Source organism: Melozone crissalis, unplaced genomic scaffold, assembly GCF_028551555.1.
Source record: "Melozone crissalis strain CALT ecotype California unplaced genomic scaffold, PUWL_Pcris_2 ptg000088l_1, whole genome shotgun sequence".
Classification (NCBI taxonomy): domain Eukaryota; kingdom Metazoa; phylum Chordata; class Aves; order Passeriformes; family Passerellidae; genus Melozone; species Melozone crissalis.
In genome coordinates, this window is record NW_026535865.1 from 1,718,228 (window position 1) to 1,741,245 (window position 23,018).

At 54.3% G+C, this 23,018-nt stretch overlaps 1 protein-coding gene across 8 annotated transcripts in view; it reads right to left on the reverse strand.

Moving 5' to 3' along the window:
- TCF3 (transcription factor 3) overlaps positions 1-23,018 on the reverse strand; it is a 79,759-nt gene that overhangs the window by 49,681 nt on the left and 7,060 nt on the right. For all 8 annotated transcript variants that reach the window (XM_054290916.1, XM_054290915.1, XM_054290910.1 and 5 more), the window contains exon 3: positions 20,780-20,852. In XM_054290916.1, the coding sequence (XP_054146891.1) occupies positions 20,780-20,852 (73 nt within the window). The remainder of the gene's footprint in view (positions 1-20,779; positions 20,853-23,018) is intronic.

The window sequence follows — 23,018 nt, forward strand, 5'->3', positions numbered from 1 at the left end:
CCATCACCCCATGCCCTGGTAGAGTCACTGGTGCATGGCACTGCCAACCAGCCCTGCAGACCTTGTCTGTCACACTCTGCTCAGGGGACACCAAAAAGCTGCTCCAGCCCCTCGTGCCCTCACCCCCTTGTACCTAAATCCAGCTCCAGTACACATCTCCAAGCAGTGCCAAAACACTGGTGGAGGGATTGAGGCACTGAGGTGGTGGGGAGGAAGGTTTTATAAATGTCCCTGTGTCACCTGGGTGTAGAGAAGAGCTTGGGGCAGCCCCAGGGGGAGGACAGGACAGAGCCAAGGGCTGGATCCAGCCTGTGTGTGATGGATCGTGGTGGCACCAGCTCTGGCTGGCACGTGCCACCCTCAGCAGGTGCTGCCAGGCTCCTCCTGCCCTACGAGGGGCAGGGAGTGCCCAGAGAGCAAAGGGAGCCCACCCTCAGCACCCCTGCAGCCTGGGCACCCACTGCCCTGGGATAACGGTGGCACGGGTGAGGTGCCAGTAGATGGCACTCAATGAGTAGCACGGATCCTCCTCCTTCCCAGGACTAACCAGGGAAGCACCTTTCTCCTGCCTGCACACTGCAAACCATTGCCTGGGTGCAGCTCTGGCATCACTCAGCAGCAGCTGGCAGGAGCTGGTGGGTGCTCCTTGGTCTCATCCCCAAAATGTCCCACAAAAACCCCACTGCCCTGGAAGCCCCAGAGATGTCAGGAAAGCAGATTTTATGATTTTTATGGACATCTCTCACATTACCCTGGGCACACACTGACTGATCATTGTTTGGGTTGTGGATAGGTGACCCTGGGAAGGGGGAGGCAATTTCCCCTCCCTGCTCCACTGCAGGCAAACCCACAGCAGCACCAGCCTGCCCTCACAGCCCATCCCAGCCCCTCCAGGGCTCTCTGCTGCTCAGGACAAGCTGCAGACAAAAAGAGAGCCATTAGATTATCTTGTCTGTGTCTCCTCTACATGAGCCTTCGATTTCTGGTGCTTTTGTCAAGCCAAGCACTAACACTCCTTATCAGGAATCCTAATACAACTGTCTAGGAAAATTGACCATTAACAAGCTCCTCTGATATTTTGCTCAAAGATTGCTTTCTTTTAACTATCAGAAGCTCAAAGAAATGTTTTCCTACATGAACAAAAAGAGCTGCAGCAGTTAAAAACCTGGAGCTGCAGTTTGCTGGGATGGTGAGAGCTGAGCTCACCACTGTGGATGAGAAGCTGCTGTCTTGAAGGAAAGTGGCTGCATTTTGCAAATGCAAGTTTGAAACAAAACAAAAATTAAAAATTATATGTATAAAAATGAGAATAGGAAAAAAAAAACCCACAGCATTCTCAGAGTAGTGCTGCAAGGAAAACAAAGACCAAAGTCATCCCCAAACCCCTGGACTGGCTCCAGCATGTGAGCTCTGCTGGCAGCTCCCACCTCTGCTCTGGGGACACCCAGGGCCATGCTGGCCCTGACAAAGCTCCCTCCAGATGCTCAGTGCAGCAGGTGAGTGCTGCTCAGGGCATGGCAGCACTGGCTGCTGTGGGAGGAGAGGGCCCTTCCACCCTGCATTTCTCTTGAGTGAGTTCTGGGCTCGCTGGACTTTCCAGGGGCTGCTGAACATGTAAGGCAGCAGGAAACCCAAAGAAAATCAGTTCCCCATTTGGAGCACAACGTGCCCCAGAAGCCCCCAAGATGGGGCAGGCCAGGATGGACGGGAAGAGGAAGATCTCAGCTGGCAGCTGGTTTGCAAAACCACAGCCCCACACCTTCTCCTCTGAGAGCCCCAGCGCTGGTGCCACCGTGGCACAGGGAATGAACTGCCCTGGCTGATCTCACCAGAGCCCTCATCTCCCCACAGAATCAAGGGGAAACAAGCTGTTATCAACCTCTCTGGTGCCCAGGATCCACCACACTCTGGGTTTGTTCATGCAGCTCTGCCCACACTGCTGTGGAGAGGGCGAGGAGCACTCACCAACCTCTGCTCACCTTGGCACAGAGCTTGAACTCTCTCAGAGAGTCCCACAATTGGTTGGGTTGGAAGGGACCTTAAAGCTCATCTTGTTCCACCTCCTGCCATGGGTAGGGACACCTTCCACTATCCCAGGGTGCTCATGGGCACCTGCTCCTGGGCTTGCACAGCTCTGCCCACCCTGCAATCCCCCCTCATCTTGCAGCATCCCAAAGCCTCAGCTGCTCCCTGGCATCCCAGAGAGAGCCCAGGTTGCACCCAGGATGCTGCCTCACCTACACACAAACCCATGTTTATGTAAAACTCAGAGGTGCAGATTTCCCAAGGTGTCCCTGGACCCCACCTCAGTTCAAAGCAGGCACCACATTCAGACTAAATGTTCCTCTTAAGTTACAACTCCACACACACAAAAAACTCCAATCAAAGCCAGACCACCTCCAGGGAGCTGTGCCTTGTTTGATTCATATCTAAAACCACCTGAAATAAAAACCATCCCACGAGCCCCTTGTAGCGCAAGGAAACCCCACACCCAGGCCGTGTCCCCACAGCAATTAACAATATGGCAATTAACAATACGGCAATTAACAATACGGCAATTAACAGTGCCAGGATGGGCTCTCGGGGTGGTGGCCATGGGTGACCCTACACAGGACCCCCTCAGCTGGCACCTGAATTTGGTGCTGTGTCCCCAACTGCAGACCCCTCTCCCCCACAGCCCTGCCCTGGTCACAGCTCTGACAGGCTTAGGGGACTTGGGTACACACAGAGGGGAGGCAGCAGACACAGCTGAGCTGTTCATGCTCCCAAAAAGGGTTGGGTGTCCTCAGGCAGCTTTAGGGCTCTCAGTTCCTGCCCAACAGCACCAAAAAGCACCCAGACCGTGAGGAAACCCTGCACAATTCCAGCCTGCCCCACCACAGCCCACCCAATCCCTCCAGAGCCCAACTCCCAGCTGACCCAGCACAAACCGCCCTTGCCACCCCACGCTGCCAGCCCTCCCCCAGCCCCGCTGCAGCCGTGTGGCAGCACACGTACCCCCGGGCAGGCTGTCCTGGGCCGCCATGGCCCCGAGCCGCCGGCACCGAGACAGGAGCGGGCCCGGCGCCGCCGAGAGCCCCGGCCCAGCCCGGAGGGAGGAGCAGCTCCGGGGCCGCTCTCCCGTCCTGCCCTGTCCTGTCCTGCCCCCACCGCCTGCCTTTGTCTGGGGACTGCACAGAGCTCACTGCCGGCACAGGCAGGGAAACGAGAGTTAACGCAGTTTATGGGGTGGGTCAGGTTTGCCAGGGAGGTTATGAATGCTGCCTGGAGAGCAAAGAGCAAATGGCAGCATCTCTTCCAGAGCAGGATTGTTCATAGGGAGCCCTGGAAAAAAATCAGCCAAGTGCTTCAGTCATGCTCTGATCCACAGGTGAGGGTGGGCAGGCCCTGGCACAGGGTGCCCAGAGCAGCTGGGGCTGCCCCTGGATCCCTGGCAGTGCCCAAGGCCGGGCTGGGCAGGGCTGGGAGCAGCCTGGGACAGTGGGAGGTGTCCCTGCCATGGCAGGGGTGGCACTGGATCATCCCTAAGGTCTCTTCCAGCCCAAAGCACTCCGTGATCCCATAATGTTCTCGTTATCTCCTTGCCAGGAGCCCTTCAAAGGCCAGGCCAGCACCAGAGCTGCAGCTGGAGCAGTTTTTGCCCTCTCACAAAAGGCACCTCCACCCAGCCCTGCTCAGCTCTGCCATGGTGATCCAGGGACTCCCTTGGCACAACTCTGGGCACTGGTTATTGTTTGGCTTTCCTTTATCTGCAGATCTCAAAGCACTTTGTAAATGTTAAACCTCGAAGGCTCTCCAGGGAACAAAACTCTTTCTGCTATTGTACAGATGGAGAGACTTGCCCAAAAATGAGGGCAGAACTAAGGGAGGCAGCAGAGCCCAGAGCTGAGCCAGCTCAGCTTTTTACTGGCACAAAGTACAGTGGCACACATCATCCCTGGGAGAGCTGTGTGGACAAATACAGCTCCTGGGAGAAGCACTCACTCTCCAGGTGGGAAAGCCTGGCATGCTGGAGCACCCAAAACTTTATTTACAACTGGTGCTCCAAACCACAACGTCTCACCCATCTTTCAGTTTTCTTTTTTAGGTTAGAAAAAAAAAAAGCAAAAAAAAAAAAACCTCAAAAAACCCCAGTTCTATAGTTTCAACTTTTTAGAAAATTATTTAAAGAATACAGAACAAAAAACCACAATGATTTTAAAAATACAAAGCAAGCTGGGGGAGAAGGGCTCTTCTCTATTTCTGAGCTGACCCAGGAGGGCTGGGCAGGGCAGGGAGCTGGGGGAGATGCTCCTGCCTGGCTCTCAGCTCCATGGGGGCTGGAGGGAGCTCCCCATTTTTCACCCAGCTTTATTTCCCATGTATTTCAATTTAAAGGAACCTGAGGGCCAGCAGGAATTGGGAATTCAGTGCTTTGCCCATTGCTGCAGGGAAAGGCTGCAGTGAACCAGGTGGGATGGAACTGTACCAGCCTTCACCTGGGACATCTCTCAGTGCCTGTCAGCTCCAGCTCAGAGAAACCCAGCTCAGGGAGTGTCTGGGATGGAAGGAGCCAGCACAAGGGTGCCCTAGCAGCTGGAAAACCTCACAGGGATGAACACAAGCAGCAGCAGGAGCAGCCCAGCACAGGCACCCTCTGGGATGCACAAACCTGCTCTGCTCAGGCTCAGGGTGTTGGGAGCAGCTCCCAGGGGAAGCAAGTGAAGTCCAGGCCTAAGGAACCTCCAGGGGTGACTAAAACTGCAGCCAAAGAGAGCCCCAGAAGTTTGCTGTGAACTCATGGTTCCAGACATCACATCCCTGAGATGCGTCAATTCCCAGAGCCTTCTCAGAGGGTTTCCCCTCCAAGGCCAGGACCTCAGTGACAGACACTCCTGCAGATTCTGACCTACACCTGGGGCTCTGTGCCACAGGAAACCTGGAAGAGCAGAACTGGCCATGAAGAAGGCATGGAGGGACAGGACACAGGGAATGGCTCCCACTGCCAGAGGGCAGGGCTGGATGTGATTTTGGGCAGGAATTGTTCCCTGGCAGGGTGGGCAGGCCCTGGCACAGGGTGCCCAGAGCAGCTGGGGCTGCCCCTGGATCCCTGGCAGTGCCCAAGGCCAGGCTGGAGAGGGCTTGGAGCAGCCTGGGACAGTGGAAGGTGTCCCTGCCATGGCACTGGATGGGCTTTGAGGTCCCTTTCATCCCAAGACATCTGGAATTCTGTGACGAGCATGTAAAAACCCCACAGGACCGAATTCAGCACTCATTTTCCACTCCAAGCTGCTCATATCCAAGTGGTGTTTCCAGCAGGACAGAACTCCACTTGGATCAACCCCACGCCTCCCTGCAGAGCCAGGCAGTTCCTGGAAAGCCAGCACAGGGACAGCAACACCTCAGGGCCACGAGCCCTCAAAGGGGGAGCACCAGAACTGCCGGGCTCTGCCAGGGCTCCCCCGCAGCTTGGGAAGGAGCCAGAGCTGGAGGGGACACGAGGCAGCTCTTGGTGACCCATGGGGAGAGACCCCAGGCACCTCAGCCAGAAACAGCAGCTTGACATTGAACAAACCCCAGGTTCTGAGTTCTGAACTGATGGAAACTGAGAGGAGCTGAGCAGGGCCCTGCTGCCCACAAGGCTCCTTCCCCTTCAGCTGTTTCAGCCCCAGCCTCAGAGGCTGCTCCTCCATCACAGCCAGGCTGCAGACAGCGAGGGAAGCACAGCTGGCATGGGCACCACTGAGCTCCACACTGAGCCAAAAGGGAGTTGGATTCCACCAAACACAAACCAGGAGCCTCAGGTGTGAGGGTCAAGCAAGAAGGTGCAAAGTGGAGCTGTTTGGGTGAGGAGAAGCTGTGGATGGCAGCTGGGGCTGCTCCCCAAGGAAGCTCAACATGCAGGACCCCCCAAAGGTTCAGATGAGCTCAGCTGGCCAAACCCACCCTGCCCTTCCTCTCCATCCTGCACCTTTACTCTCCACTGATTTCCATGGAACTGCTTAATTAATTAATTAATTAAAGTGGTGATGGCTGCTGGGCTTCATGATACCAACAGTGAATCAGGTGGGTGGGCAAAGAGAAGGGGGACAGGGTTTGGGGCAAACACTGCCCAGGTGGGATCACTGCCACACCCCTGAGGACAGGGCTCAGGAGCCACCCCTTCCATGCCCACCTGTGCCACATCCCCAAGGCTGGCAGTGCCAGGATGCAGATGGCTTTTGCTCTGCACATCCCTGGGCTCAGGGACACCTTTGGATTGTCCCAAGTGACCCCTCAGGGAGGCAGGGACAACAAGGCTGACCCAGAGCTCAATGTGCAATCCCAGACCAGACCAACCCTGCTCCTGCCATGCACCTCCTGTCCCAAAGCATCCACAGGGTACAGAGGTGACAGTTCTCCTATTGATGGCATACCCAGAGCCTCCTGCCTCAGTGCCCAGCATCTATGGGGTCAGAGAGCCTCTCATGCCATGGGAAGGTGCGCCAGCCCTCCTGTGGCAGAGCCCCCAACCTTTCCTGGGAGAGATTTTAGAGTTAAAGCAACACTAAAGCATCCACAGGGTACAGAGGTGACAGTCCTCCCACTGATGGCACAGCCAGAGCCTCCTGCCTCAGTGTCCAGCATCTATGGGGTCAGAGAGCCTCTCATGCCATGGGCACAGTCCCCAGCCTTTCCTGGGAGAGATTTTAGAGTTAAAGCAACACCAAAGCATCCACAGGGTACAGAGGTGCCAGTTCTCCTATTAATGGCATAGCCAGAGCCTCCTGCCACGGTGCCCAGGGTCAGAGAGCCTCTCATGCCATGGGAAGGTGCCCCAACCTTTCTCGGGAGAGATTGCAGATTTAAAGCAAGACCAAAGCATCCACAGGGTACAGAGGTGACAGTCCTGCCATTGATGGCACAGCCAGAGCCTCCTGCCTCAGTGCCCAGCACCTTCTCATGCCATGGGAAGGTGCCCCAGCCTTTCCTGGGAGAGATTTTAGAGTTAAAGCAACACCGGTAGTGGGATTGTCAGCAGCACAAATGCACAATCAGGAGGGGAAGATGTGGGGGGAAAGCATCCAACTGGCAAATATAATACTTGGAAGGAAAAGTAGATTTTTAAAAAAATAAAAAATGAGGGGGTGGCAAAAAAAAAAAATCTCAGGAAGTCATCTAGTCATTCCTGCTCTTTGCAGAAACAATAGACTCGGGATGCTGGCTAAGTTATAAATAATCCTGCTGGCTACACAACACAAATCCAAGAGAGGAGCAGGGTAACTATCAGCCCCATGGAAAGTGAGTCACTACCTTCTTACAGCATTCCCAAAAAGGGAAAACATCACGGCCCCATTCCCGATCTGCTCCACTGGCCAGGACCCCGTCCCGAGGGCAGGAGCAGCTCGGGGACACAAGGTGGTGACACAAGGTGGTGACACACTGTGACATCCTGAGTGACAGCGAGCTCCAGCAGCACAGCAGGACACACAGCCTGACACTCACAGAATCCTGGAATATCCTGAGCTGGAAGGGACCCTCAGGGATCACCCAGGCATTAACCAGGAGACCCCAACACCCTGAGCAGCCCTGGGAGCTCCTGCAGCTCTGGCAGCCTTGGCACCATTGCCTGGGCAGCCTGGGCAGTGCCCAGCAGCCTCGGGGGGCAGAACCTTGCCCTGAGCTCCATGCCAAGGCCTGGCACAGCTGCAGCCCTTGCTGGGCTCCTGTCCCTGTGCCAGAGCAGAGCTCAGCCCCTGCCCCTGTGCCTGCCCTGGGGAGGAGCTGCAGCCCCCGAGGAGCCTCCCCTCAGTCTCCTGGGCTGCAGCTGAACCAGCCAAGTGCCCTCAGCTGCTCCTCAGCCCTTGCCCAGCTCCGTGTCCCTCCTCTGGGCACTCTCCAACAGCTCTGGGTCCTTCTCACACTGTGGGATCAGCGGCAAGAAAGCTCAAATTGGGGCAAATAATGGGAAGCCACCAACTCCACAACATCCTTCTCTTTTTAGAAAGGAAGTTGCCATTGTGAGATGCTTTGGCTGAGCTGTTTTCCAGATCCCTGCTCTGAACCTGAGGGCAAGCACAGAGATGAGCAAAGCCAGCGTGCCTCAAGATGCTGGTGGAGCTGAACTGCCCCAGGAAGGGTGAGTGTGCCAGGGCCTGTGCCCCAAGCAGGGGACACTGCCCCTCTGGGCTGGCAGCTCTCAGGGCAAAGGGAAGATGCATCTTTTTGGGCACCCAGATCATCTCTGTCACTTCTCTGTGTTTGTGGCTGACCAGGACAAGGAACTCAAAGTGCAGCACCCAGGACTGGATGTCCCTGCATGGCCACAGCCCCCAGGAGCCCTCATGTCATGGGCAGAACATGGAATCAAGGAATGGTTTGGGTGGAAAGAGACCTCAAAGCTCACCTCATTCCACTATCCCTGGGTGCCCCAAGCCCTGTCCAACCTGACCTTGGAAACTCCCAGAGATAAAGAGCCCCCAACCCCTCTGAGTAACTGATAAAGGGAAAGAGTTTCCCAACTGGAGACTTGGAAGTGACATAAGCTCTCCTTTCTTAAAAAAAAAAAAAAAAAAAAAAAAAAAAAAAAAGAAAGAAAGGCAAAGCTTCCTGACTTGTTATTCCATTACCCAAATCTGGAAATGTAATCATATTAGTTCAGCTGCATTAACACAACAAAAAACCCCAACAAAAACTGTCTTAAAAATTGATCTCCAAGGAGTGAAGAGAAAGGAGAACAAAAGTCAGAAACCCAAAGCAAGCAGCTCCCCCTGTGAGCACCACGGCCAGCCCAGCACCCAAGACACTCTCTGATGACAGATTCACGGAGGATGTGAAATAATCAGGATGTGATGTGATTTTTAAGAGCTCTTTTTGCCAGGTAGGTGAGGTAAAAGGTCAGTGAGAGCCATGTGAGCACACCCAGCTCAGCAACGTAACGCTGAGCTTGTCACAGAGCTTAACTCAGCTTAAACAGCCCTCAGCCAAGGGCAAAAATCCAGCCCTGAGCCAAGAGGGAAGTCCAGGCAGCTCTGAGGGACTGTGGGGATGTGCAGAGCTGGCTCAGCAATGCTCTGGCTCCCCAAGCCCTGCTCCTGTTCTCTGGGACCTGGGGAGCAGTGCCCAAAGCAGGGCCCTGGGTGGGGAGGGGTTGGGAGCAGCCACTGCTGCAACTGAAGGGAAAAACCAAAAATCCTCAATGCCCACCTGGGGCTGCAGCCAGAGCCCTGCAGGGAGCAGCAGGAGCAACGTGGGAGCTCCTGTACAAAAACAAACCCACCTGAGGGGCTGGGAAAATGCACTGAACCCCATCTGGTTTGGGCTGGAAGGGACCTCAAAGCCCATCCAGTGCCACCCCTGCCATGGCAGGGACACCTCCCACTGTCCCAGATGCTCCAAGCCCTGTCCAGCCTGGCCTTGGGCACTGCCAGGGATCCAGGGGCAGCCCCAGCTGCTCTGGGAAATCCATTCCAGGGATGGATTCCACAATTCCTGATTCCCAATCTCCCACCCAGCCCTGCCCTGTGGCAGTGGGAGCCATTCCCTGTGCCCTGTCCCTGCAGGCCTTGTCCCCAGTCCCTCTGCAGCTCTCCTGGAGCCCCTTCAGGCCCCAAAAGGGGCTCTGAGGTGTCCCTGGAGCCTTCTCCTGTCCAGGTGAGCAGGCCCAGCTGTGCCAGGCTGGCTCCAGAGCAGAGGGGCTCCAGCCCTGGCAGCATCTCCGTGGCTCCTCTGGCCTGGCTGCAGCAGCCCCACGTCCTCCTGCTGCTGTTGCCCAGGGCTGGGGCAGCTCTGCAGGTGGGGTCTGACCTGAGCCCAGGGGCAGAGGGGCAGAATCCCCCCCTGCCCTGCTGCCCACGCTGGGGCTCAGCCCAGGACACAGCCAGGAGTGGAGCTGCCACCAAAAACAAGTTTTAAAGAGTAAATCTAATCCCTCTCCCTCATGAGGCTGGAGCTCCAGCTCCTCACAGGCCTTGCAATGACCACCCAGCCAGACAAATCCAGTTTGGGAGGAAAGGTGTGAACACTTTGAACCATGGGACAAGAAACGAAGGAACTCTGCTTTAAAATTTTTTCTTCAAAAAGGAAAAAAAACCAAACCGACCAACCATATGTGATGGGGAGGCACATCCACCTTCCCACAGCTTTTTGGGCCATTCATCATTTGGATAAAATCCAGTTTCACATTGAAATTCAGCTGGACTTTCAAATGCAAATCCGAGGAGGAGAGCAACATATGGTAGAGGTTAGTGCGTATTTTTCCTAATTAGATGGCAAACTGCTGCTTTGTATAACAATGTTAACAGGGCAGGAGGAGCCTTTGCAAGGGAGAGCACATCACTGCAGAATAAAATGTCCCAGAAAGCACAAGGGGCCCAGGCCAGCCCCGCTCCCAGGGAAGGTCACGCACTCACCGCCACCAGGATGGGTTTTGTCACTTGTCAAAAGTGAGATCTGTCCCCCCAGCTTGGCAAGGAGGAGGCACAAAGGTAAGAGAAGGGGTTGGCAACAAAGACCCCAAAGCTTGTCCTGAAGGACTTTGGCTTCTTCCAGGTCAGGTTGTCCCCAGGTGCCACACACACATATCTCGGAGGGCTTTTGGAGGGGGAAAACGTCACCAACCCCTCACGCCAGGGCCAGGGATGGAGCAATGAAGGGCAGGAGATGCTTCAGAACTCCCTGGGAAGGGGAGGAACAGCTCTGCTCTGAGCAGTGCCCAGCAGCCACCACCAAAGCAGCCCCAGGAGAGGCAGGTGCCACCACCAAACCTGCCCCAGGAGGTGCCACCAGCAGAGGTGACCCCAGGGCTTGCTGCCACATCCAGTGCCCACCCACTCCCCTGGAAGGTTATTCCCAGCCAGGACAAGTCAAGGCTTATGGATGACTGCCCCTTGCCCTGCTTCATCCCAAAAAAGCCACCTCCTCATGTCCCTGCGTGCTGGAGGCTGCCCTCCCTCCCAGCCCTGGCCCCAGAGGCTCTGATATGAAGCTCATTTATTTATTTTCAGTCCCTGTCTAACTAGGCAAACTCCCCTGCTAGAAAAAGCTTATGCCACATTAACTTCACCTCCTTCTTACTCCTGACGCAATCCCCAGCTAAATTTAGAGGAAGACATTGCCTGAGGTCACTTTGGAGGTGGGGATGTGCTTCCCAGGTTTCACAGGCAGATGGACACTGTTTTTTAGATTTTTCTCCCTGCTGGCTTTGGAGCTGGGCCTACCTGGTGAGTTAATTGAAAAATTCAGGATTAAAAAATGAGGGCAGATGTCCTGGACTGCCTCTTTCCCTTCTTTACTGGGAGAGTGAGGCACTGGAGGCAACTTCCCTCCAGAAACATTAATCAGGGCAGGGAGAAGAGCATCCAAACAGCCACTGCAGAAACCCTCAGAAGCTGAACCAAGAAATCTCCTCTCACAGCTCAGATTTTCCCTTTCTGATGTTTGTTCAGATGTAATTCCACCCTGCAAGGCAGGGTCAGACAGACCAGGATCTCTGCAACCCATTGGCAAAACCCCCACCCTCCATCCTCCCCCCAAGCTGAGGCAAATCCCTGTTTGGATGGCAAAGGCAGAATGGCCACAGTGGCTGCTCCTGAGGGGACACAGCTGGGGACACTGCCACCAGCCTGAATCCTGCCCAGGAAAACCCCAACAGTGCCACACCTGTGGGCACAATGACATCTCTGCTGTGATGGGGGGTTGGCCTGGTCCCCACTGGGGAGCATTGTGGAGGTTCTGTCTGTCTGTCTGTCCCCCCAACGGGCTCTCTGCTGTCACACAGCCCACGACAGCTCCGTGCCTGCCTTGCCTCAGGTGATCCCTGATCCTCAGCCGTGCTCCCAGGCCCCTGTACAATTACACATTCAGCACCACAATGTATTTCTAACTGTATTTCATGCCTCATTTGGTAACAAAATTAATTAAACTCTAAGTCACCACTGAAGGAGTGCAGCACCTCTTCCCTCCGTGGGTATAACACAATTTGTTTAAGCTAATGTGCTCATCAAAGCTTGCCAGGTATTCGGGGAGCTCCTGGCAGAGGGGGCACTGAGGTGTGCACAGGATGGGCTCTGCTGGGAGGGGACCAGGCACTGTCCAAGCACACAGAAAGCCACCAGGCTCTGAAAGAGCTCAGATTTCCTAAAATGCAACCCCTCCTCACCTGCAGTGAGGCCAACTCATCATCCCAGGGCTTTGGGGGTGTGGGAGCTGACAACTGGCTGGAAATCACAGAATGCTGGAATATTCTGAGCTGGGAGGGACCCACAGGGATCATCGAGTCCAACCCTGCACAGGCACCCCAACACCCCCACCCTGAGCACCCCTGGGAGCTCCTGCAGCTCTGGCAGCCTTGGCACCATTGCCTGGGCAGCCTGGGCAGTGCCCAGCAGCCTCGGGGGGCAGAACCTTGCCCTGAGCTCCATGCCAAGGCCTGGCACAGCTGCAGCCCTTGCTGGGCTCCTGTCCCTGTGCCAGAGCAGAGCTCAGCCCCCACGCTCCTACCTTCCCTCAGGAGAAGGACCCCAGTGACCCCAGAGGATCACTGCCATCCTGCCTTCCCAGGCTGATCAGACTGAGGCTGCTGCAAGGATCCAGCTGGGCCTGGGATGTGCCAGGGAAACAACAGCACCTGGTCCTGGCACTGCCCAGGTCCCTGGTCCTGGCCACACAGGGGCTGGTGGGCAATTCAGTGCCCGCACTCCCAGCTGTTGGAGGTGCTCAAAGAGGGCAGGATATCCCAGCCCAGACAGATGGAATCCAACAGGCAGACACAACCATAGAGTGATGAGAGTTAGAAGGGACCTTAAAGCTCATTCCCATTCCCTGCCATGGCAGGGACACCTCCCACTGTCCCAGGTGCTCCCAGCCCTGCCCAGCCTGGCCTTGGGCACTGCCAGGGATCCAGGGGCAGCCCCAGCTGCTCTGGGAAATCCATTCCAGGGATGGATTCCACAATTCCTGATTCCCAATCTCCCACCCAGCCCTGCCCTGTGGCAGTGGGAGCCATTCCCTGTGTCCTGTCCCTGCAGGCCTTGTCCCCAGTCCCTCTGCAGCTCTCCTGGAGCCCCTTCAGGCCCCAAAAGGGGCTCTGAGGTGTCCCTGGAGCCTTCTCCTGTCCAGGTGAGCAGGCCCAGCTGTGCCAGGCTGGCTCCAGAGCAGAGGGGCTCCTTTCCACTTGATGTGGGTAAACTTTGTGACATCCCTGGGACTGCTCTATTATCCCTACATCCACCACAGGCTCCCCCTGGGCTCCCTCCCTTCCCATGATGGAAATGGCCCTGGGTGAATCCTGCACCTAGAGCAGGGAGCACAGGAGTGAACAGGATCCTCTCCAGACCCCCAGGACAACAGAGACAACAGTCAGGTATTTACAGTGTCCTTCAGCTGTGTGCACTGGGAATGTGGTGCCAGGTGAGAGATGAGGCCCTCCAGATTAACAAAACAGCACTTAGCATGAAATCCACCCCCTGAAGACACCCATTTGTTGTCTCTAATTAAAAATACTACTAATAATTGCAGTTTGAGTGTCCCTGCACACAACCATTAACAATGGAGATGCACCAGGCTGAGGAGCTGGTCACACGTGGGACACGTGCTGCAGCAGGGCACCCCACAGGGCATGAGGAATTGCAAATTAGCAGCAGCCAGGTCCAGTAGCAACACTTGCCAGACCTGCTGGGCCCCTTCCAAAGCCATCTCTCCCCTTTGGAAAGGGCACAATGAGCGTGGAGGGCTGGAGCTGGCAGGCTGAGCCAACACGTGCTGCTCGGGCAGCCCTGGGCTGGGGCAGGATGGGAGGTGAGCTCAGGCAGGGCTGCACCAAACCCCAGAGTCCTGACCCCAGAGACCATCTGAGAGCTCAGAATGGACATGGGAGCCCTGTGAAAGAGGGAATTCACAAAATCCCAGAATGATTTGGATTAGAAGAGACCTTAAAACCCATGCAGTGCCACCCCTGCCATGGCAGGGACACCTCCCACTGTCCCAGGCTGCTCCAAGCCCTGTCCAACCTGGCCTTGGGCACTGCCAGGGATCCAGGGGCAGCCCCAGCTGCTCTGGGCACCCTGTGCCAGGGCCGGCCCACCCTCATAGGGAGGAATTTCTTCCCAATATCAAAGCTGAACTTACTAATTACTGCCCACCAGTACTGAACTTACTAATTACTGCCCTCTCGTTAAAGACAGGGCAGTGCTGGAGGCTGTACCTGTTCTTTCAGAGGGTGCACAGCAAGCCCAGCTTCCCCTCAGATTTTTACACTGATCCCATCAGAGCCCCCTGAGCCTCACAGCCTGGAACTGCCTCATGCATGGGAGGAAAGAGCTCTGCTGGGAAGAGAGCCCTGCACTGCCTCAGCAATTCTGGCAAAGTTAAAGCTGTGCTTAAACAAGGTCTGTGGCAAACTGGCAGTTTCTAAACAAAAGCTGTCACTTATCTCAGTACAGCTTTGGCTCTGGCACACCCAGCATTCTCTGTACTCTTCCACAGTTACAGATCTTAAATCCAGTCAGGAGGATTCTTCTCCAGGTGGGGGATGAATAAAAAAACCCCAAAAGAACCCCCCAAAACCTTCCCTTGAAAACATGCACCCTTCACCCTTCAAGTTAAACACACACTGAGACAGGGACTGGGTTGTATTTGGCTCTCCCCAGCTGCTGCCAGAGCATCCCCACAGCACTGCCACCATGTCCCTGCTCTTCCCACACTTGCTCCTCATGTGTCCATTAGAAACCAGCTGTCCTCTGGCAGGACACGACACCCTCACTCCCAGGAGTGAAATAAAATTCAAGGAGAAGCAATTAATTGCAAGAAAGAGAGAGCCCTTCATATTTCAAGCCAGGCTGGACAAGGCTTGGAGGAACCTGGGCTGTGGAAGGTGCCCCTGGCCATGGAAGGGAATGGAATGAGATGGGCCCAAATCATTCTGAGGTTGTTTCAACATCGCTGCAAAGGCTCAGGAGAAGCCCCTGGGAGCAGGAACGTGCACAGGAGGATCAGAGATGGGGTGTGACCCTGGATTGAGGCACACAGGTGTGAAGACCTCCCCCTGACATTTGTTGCCCCAAACATGTTTCCTGCTGACCTGCCCTCCCTGCCCCAGCTTTTGGCCCCTCCAACTCTTTTCCTCCAGACCTTGCTTTCCATATCCTGGTAAATGGGATGTGCCCATGGGAAAAACAGGGAGCAGAAAGGGGAGAGGGAGGAGAGCAGGAGCTTCCCAAGGGCAAAGGCAACACCAGAGCAGAAAGCCTGACTGGCACAGAGGAGATGAACTCACTGAGAGTGCCCAGGCTGTGTTAGCAGCACACAGGTGTGTCCCTGCCATGGCTGGAGCATCCTCCTGCACCCCAGCAGCAGCAATGGAAAGGCTCCAGAGCTGTGGAGAGCAGGGGGTGGCAGGGACTGGACTTGGAGGAATGAGACTGCACAGCTTTGCAAGCTGGACCTGGCCATGGCAAGGATTTTCCATGGAACCCCAGAATGGTTTTTGGGTTGGAAGTGACCTTAAAGCTCCTCTCCTTCCAACACCTGCTGTGGCCAGGTTCACCTTCCATCATCCCAGGCTGCTCCAAGCCCTGCCCAGCCTGGCCTTGGGCACTGCCAGGGATCCAGGGGCAGCCACAGCTGCTCTGGGAAATTCCAGGGATGGATTCCACAATTCCTGGCCAATGTCCCATCCAGCCCTGCCCTCTGGCAGTGGGAGCCATTCCCTGTGTCCTCCATCCACACACTCCCTGTGTCCCCAGTCCCTCTGCAGCTCTCCTGGAGCCCCTTCAGGCCCCAAAAGGGGCTCTGAGCTCTCCCTGGATCCTTCTCTTTCCCAGGTGAACACTCCCAGCTCTCCTTTGATTTCAGTTGATAATGGCTAAACAATAACATTTACTTGGAAACAAATGGTCACACCAACAGCCTGGCAAGTGAGTTTTCCTGCTTTGCCTTTTTCTGTTGTGGCGGCTTTGTGTTTGGTGTGTTTGGTGACAGTTTGCACGGGCACACCACAAAAACACACAGCCCGGATCCCAAACTTGAAGGGGAAGTGCCAGTTCTAAATATTGAGTCCCATATTGCACACCTCATGTCTGCCTTTCATCATCCATCAAAATAGCAAGTGGAGCCCAGCACTCCCACTTCAGCATAAGCAAAACATGTGGGAACTCGAGGCAGTTAGTAGGAAAACGTGATACAGCCTTGCTAATAAAAGCTCCTGCTTTCCTCACTATGGAAAACAGTTGCAAATGGGTTTCTGCAGCCTGGGACTCTCTGCTGACAGCACGGTGACAGAAATGCTGTGCTTGGCTCTTCCCAGCCCTGCTGTCCCTGTAAACCACCCAGCTCCAGAGCAGAGGAGAGCCCAGCACCATCCTGCTGTACCAGACCCTGCCCATCCCACTCAGTGCTTCCCAACGCACTCAAAATAATTAAACCTTCAAACAGCTCCCCCATAGCACCAATTAAAGAGACAACCCCAGCTTGCAGAGAATTTATGACTCTCGGTGCTGTTGCCACAGGTATCTGAGTTTGTGCTCTGTTTAAAGAGAGTTTCAAAGGGGATCCGGGCTCGCCTCCCTCCAGGGAGAATCCATTTGCTTTGTTCACCAGACTATAACTTAAAATTTGTTACGTGCACCAGCTTGTAAGCCTTTGAAAAACTCCCTGCTCCACCAGCTTCAAATGGACTTGATGAACTTCCCCTGATCAAAGCAATTCCCTCACAGGGAGCCTCAGCTCACGAGCAAGGAAGCACCCAATGAATTTGGGGGGTGGGAATCACAACATGGGCCAGGAGGGGACTCTCCCTCCCAAACCCACCTGAGAGCCCTAGCAAAGAGCCCAACCCACTTTGGCACAAAGCATGAAGAGAAAGGCATTAATGCTGAATTTGCTTATTTAAAAAGGGAGGAAAAGAAAAAAAAATAACAGAGGTTTTTCTTGCTGAGAGCAGAATAATTTGTCAGAAGAGACCCCATGGCTCCCGTCCCATCAGGACCCAGCCCTGGCACCCCACAACATTTGGAATGGGAAGGGAGATGGTTGCACACCCCCCACACCACCCACAGGTGGAAGTGCTGCTCGTGTGCTGCTCCAGGAGATGTTTTACCTCACACACAACCAACCACATGCCTTGGGTTTATTTCCCTGCTCTGCAGAGCCCAAACCCCATTGCTGGAGCAAAGGTGCAGCCAGCACGCACCAACCCTGCCCAAAACTCAGCAGCCACGAGGCCACAGCACAACTCTGCTGCCTCCAGCCACTCCCACTGCCTCGATGGCAATTAAAATGGTCATTTCCATGTGAAATTCAGCCCCAGTGGTTTCCTGCTCGAGGCAGGGCTCGATGAAGCACTGGGAGGGAGCTTGCTGCAGCTCAGATTAGTCATTTATGAACTATGATACGACGGGGGACACGCTTTGAGATGTTTTGCTACTGCAATAACAAACACACTTTGGGGAGTGGAAGGTGAACCCCTTTGAGGCACGGGCTGAAATAAACACCCAGCAGAAAACAGCCCATGCTGGCAAACACTGGTTGCACTGCCAGCCCCAGGAAGACCAACTTCCCGCGGTGACCTATATGTGCTATAAATGCTGCAGCCACGGGCTGGGTGACGTCAGCTCCATCCTTGTGGCAATTGTTGGGTCTCTCCTTGCCAAGAAAAGGCAAAGCGGAGGTGCTGAATTGTCCATGCGGCGGGGGAGCGAAACCAGTTCCTCCCCGGAGCATTTGAGGACAGAAAGGAGGGAAACAGTGGCAGGGCTTAAAATAAAAGCAGGAGGCAAATAGGAAAGCAAAGGGATCTCAAAGCTGGAGGGTTTGCATGAACTCTTTGAATTTTTTTTGGCCTCGGGAAGATAAAAGGGTTCCCTTGGTAAAGGGCCACCAGCAGCTTGGCCAGGGCAGTTAGAAACATGGAATTGGAAGGTTGGAAATTAAACATGGAATTAAGGTTGGGAAAGATCTTTAGGATGTTCAAGTGCAACTGTCAGCCCAGCACCATGTCCTCAAGTGCCACACCAACACCTGCTCTGAGCACTTCCAGGGATGGTGATTCCATCCCTGCTCCGGGCAGCCAATGGTTAACAACACTTCTGGTAAAGAAATGTTGAATTAGAAAAGGATTTGGATTTGGGATGATTTTATCACTGGGACTGCCTGTTTCAAATGCTTCTGTTCCTTTATTTACCAGCTGGGCTTTGGAAGCAAAAATCTCATTTTGGCCAGCACTGATCAGTCAGTGCTTTGCTCCCTTCCCTCCTTCCTCCTCACTTCCCTGGGGAGGAAAGAGCCTGGAGATAACAGCTCTTTTGGAGGGGAAAAAGAATAAAAGCTGCACACTGCCCCAGCATTTCCACACTGAGATGGGAAGAGGCACATCATGAATTCCCATGTCTAACCCAATTACACCAACCCAGGGACTGGCTCCCATCCTGGGGGAAGGATAAAACACCATTATTTCTTGGCACACAAGACAACATCAGTTTGTTATCTTGAGGTTACCACAACAAGCCCAAATAAAGAGATCCTGGTGCTGCGGTGCACAGCATCAAGCTAAGACTCAGACAAATCAGTGTTTGCTTCTTCTTTGCAGGCAGAGGGGAAATGCTGCACTGCCTTCACTGCTGGTCCAGGCCCTGGCTGAGAAGTGCTTGGAACACATGTGGCACATTAAAGAAACAGCCCAGGCCTTCCTGCACGGCAAGATCTAGGGTGATCACATCCAGGTCCAGGTTGTGGTGTGGCTGTGAGGTGCTCTGCTCCCCCTGCAACTCCAGATCCCCAAATCCAAGGACCATCTGCTCTCCACCCTCTGACCACATCATAATGATGATTCCAAATCAAATTTTGAGCTGGATGACTGCCTGTGTCTTGGGGATGAACTGCCTTGGGGGATGACCAAGGCCAGGTTGGATGGGGCTTGGCGCAGCCTGGTTTAGTGGAAGGTGTCCCTGCCCATGGCAGGAGGTGGAAAAAGATGAGCATTAAGGTCCCTTCCAACCCAAAGCCTTCCATGATCTGCAGTTCTACCTAGTACCTGATTGCATCTGTGATTAAAGCCAAACCAACAACCCAACAATCTCTGAGAACAACCTCTTGCCATTTTCTAGGGCCTTGTTTAGGCACCTTGGATCCTTCTAACAGGCAGGGCACAGCCCTCTGCATGGCACAGCTCACTGACGTCATACTGCAGTTATTCACCCACCAGCAAACAGCCAAAGGTGCAGGAGCAGGAAGGAGTCCCAAAGCTGACACTTAGATGAGATTTGTCCCCTGAACTCCAGGTGAGACCAAGGATGGCTGACCAAGGGATAAATGTGCTGCTGGAGCAGAGCTCTTTCCCTACACCCGGCCCAGAGCTGCATTCCCAAGGCAGGATGCCCACAGCAGGATGAGGGAGCCTCTGCTGTGTCCGAGGCTGGGACAGCAGGGATTGTGCAACGTCCCTCAGTGCAGTTGTATAACATCAGTGCTCTGTTTTCATGAACTGCTCCCAGTCAGGCCCAGAGAGCAGCAGCCCAGAGGAAGGGTGGTGTCAACATTACCTTTCACTCACCCGAAAGAAAAGAAAGGGTGGGGGGAGAATCCCAGATTTGGTGTCGTTTGGGCTAGAGGGGGTCTGGCTGTGCTGCAGGGCCCTGCTCCAGGCTCTGCTCCTGGCCAGCACCACAGAGCAGGCAGCCAAGGCAGGCTCTGAGCAGGAAACGGGTTAATGGGAGCTCCTGCACTGCTCTGCTCCCCCCAGTGTGCAGCACGTCTTTTGTGGATTATTTTAACAGCAGAAGGCACACAAGGAACACTCGCTGAAGAGATCAGCTTCCATCTGGGCTAACCCGAGAGTTTTCTCCCCTCCAATTTCCTCCAGCACCCACTCAACAGCTTCCCTCCCTGCCAAAGTGTTTGCTCAAAACCATCTTGACACGCAGTTAAACAGCTCAGTTGGAGAGCATCACATTTGCCTGCTCCAGGAGGGCAGGAGCAGGGCAGGGCAGGGCAGGGCAGGGCAGGGCAGAGCTCCCACCCTGCTGCTGCAGGTCCCCAGTGCCCAACTGGGGCATCAAAGCTGCTCTCCAGAAACCCCAGCCCAGTCTGGGATGCTCCCAGTGTCACAGCACAGCCAGGAGTTTCCCTGTACAGGGAAGGTCAAGTTTTAACCATCCACAAAGTGTTCAGCAAGAAGGGCAGATGAGCTGAACTTCCCTCGTGCCAGGGGCTGTGTGAGCCCTGCACAGAGCAGCTTCCCTGGGCATTAAAACCCTGGCCCAGCACTGTCTCAGCCTCAAACCAACCAGCACAATTTTCAGCCTCCAATTGCAGCCACTTCTCCAGCCCACTCCTCCCCAAAGCCCTTGGATGTTGGCATCCCTGCTCCCCTCCTGGCACCCTGGAAGGCTTTGCAAGATCCCTTTGGGAATGCTGAGATCCCACCCACCAGCAGCAAGCTGCAGGAGGGGCTGCATGGAGCAGACCCTCAAAATGCACCAGGAATGAGCCACCACCCCCCATCTTCAAAAGGGAACAGCAAAAGTCTTCCAGGGCAGTGCAGACACATCTAAGCAGCTTAGAGAGCAGCTCTGTCTGCTCCCAGGCTCCTGGAGCAGTGGGACAACAACCTCCAGCTCAGACAGCAACATCTTAATGGGAGACAGCTCAGCAAGAGCAGCTTTGCCCACCCAGAGACACATGGAGCAACAAGGAAACCATCCAGAGCACCACCCGCGAAATACATCACCAAAATACAGAACCCCCTCCCCGACGGCGTCTCTGGAACCAAACACAAATTTATTGCAAGAAACATTATGGCATGAGGGGAAAAACAAGATGACAGTACCTGATCCTCCAAACTGAGTGCTCGCAAGGGTCGTGGGTCTGTTTTTTCCATTAGCCACTGGCAAGGGAAACATCTAGAAAAACAAGGAGATGAGAGAGAAGGGAAGAGAAAAGAGATTTCAGTATGTTGGTTTTACAGTGCTCTACAAAGGGGTCACACTGGGGGAGGGGAGGGGAAGGCAGCCCATTATTGATGCAGAAACCTTTCCTTGGCTCAGGAGGGGCAGGAGGGAGGCACAGCCCTGCTCCCACACACATCCCCACGTGTACAACCCCTGCTCCTGCAGGGGCAGCTGGAAACCAGCCAGGGAGCATCCCTGCCGTGCTCCAAACCAACATTCCATCCCGAAGCTGCTCACCCTGGCTACAGGTGAGCCCTGGGGAAAGGCCAACTCCGTTGATAAAAGCCAGCAGGATAATGACAGCAAAGCTGTTTTATCCCTCACTGTCCCAGCTCCCACAGGAGCCCTGGTGCCATCCCACACCTCCAGCCACGTGCAGTGCCTGGGCAGGACAAGGGCTGCCTGTGGGTCTGGCTCATGGATGAGCCCCCAGCTCATGGAGCAGCTCCCACTCCGCTGCTTTGGGAGCACCAGGACCTGACACAGCCCCAGGCCTGGGGAGAGGAAGCTGCTCCAAGGGCAAATACAGTTACTCATGATTTAAAAAATTAATATATTTCACAGAATTGGTCGCTCTGGAGACTTGTTTGCTCTATCACTGCAGCTTCATTATCACAACCGAGCCTCTCCTGCCAGGAGCTTCCTCAAAAACACACCTCGTCACCTAACCTGTATAAATATTTTTAATAAAAGTTGGGAGAGTTTCAGAGGCTGCTATTTAATAATTTACATGCACCTGAGTGCAGCAGAAAAGAAAACTAATTCTCCTGCACACAAATGGAGCTCCAGCCAATAAAACAACTGGTGGGAAAACACTTAGTGAATTAACATTTTAATATCCTTTTTCTACTCAAGATACTTTCACCACCAAGTCATTTGAATTTTTATTATTTTTAGCTTTGTAATGTCTGAATAACTCAAAAGTTTAATGCTTTGAAGATTAAACAATGTAATGGCACAAGAGCCTACAGAAAGGCAGCGTTTCATGCCCTGACATAGCTGATGTCTGGCTGTGGTCAGAAACATTCCTTTGTACAGAACTGTCTGCCCAGCTTTGTTTTCACAAATGCTGGGGAGGAGAAAAAAAAAACAACAAAAAACAGTTAAATGTGGTAAAGATGCAAAGAGAGCAGTTAAGGAACCAACTGCCATTCATAAAGAGCACAAATTTGGGATCATATATATGCATGTGCAGGGTGTAGATGTTTTATCCACGGATTTAAATGAAGGTGTAAACAGTGTTTAGTGCTCATCCCAGCTGCCTGCACACACCTGCCCTCACCTGCCTGCACAGGGCCCCCTGGCCCCCTCAGATGTGCCCCGAGGCTGCTGCTCACCCCAGGGGCTCCTGAGGTGTTTGGGGTGGCCCAGCAGCCCCACTGTCGGATGAGCTTTGTTTCCTCAGGAAGTTGGGCTAGAAAATAAAAACAAACCCCAAAGATTGCAGCTCACCTTCCTCTGCACTGCTGCAGGGCTTCCCTGCATCCCCTCCCCCTTGCAGGGCAGGAGGGGGGCTCTGCAAACATCTCCAATGGTGCTGAAAATTGAACTGAGGTGCCTGATCCCACCCTGCCTGTGCTCTCACTCCCTCTTCTCAAGGTGGGGAAGATTGAGATCAAACTCCCTTCTTGCCAAGTGGCAATGCTGCATGTGTGAGCAGGGGGGAAGGGATGCACCATGAACCGACTAGAAAAAAGCACACTCACACAAGAAAAACCAACAAAACAAAACAAACCCCAAAACAAACAAACAACCCCCCCCAAAAACGGCACTGCTGGCTCTTTTCATGAGCATTTCTGCTCAGCACTTGCTGAGGCTGAAAAACTCAAGGTTTGGGCAGCAAACATGAAGGGAGAAAAGGAACAGCCTCGTTCCATTGTGCACCCAGGACCTTCTGCTTGTACAGAACAGGAGTGACCCCCACAACAGCAATGCCCAGCACCCCCAAAACACCCCCACACAGCCCAGGGAACCCCTCCCCTCCTCCAGCTGCTTGGAGAGAGATTTTGAGCTGATGCAACACCTTCCTGCTCTGCCTCCCCAGGGGATTTAGGAGCCATGGACCCCTTCCTGCAGCAGGGCAAGGAGAGATGCTAAAGGACAGAATCCTGGAATATC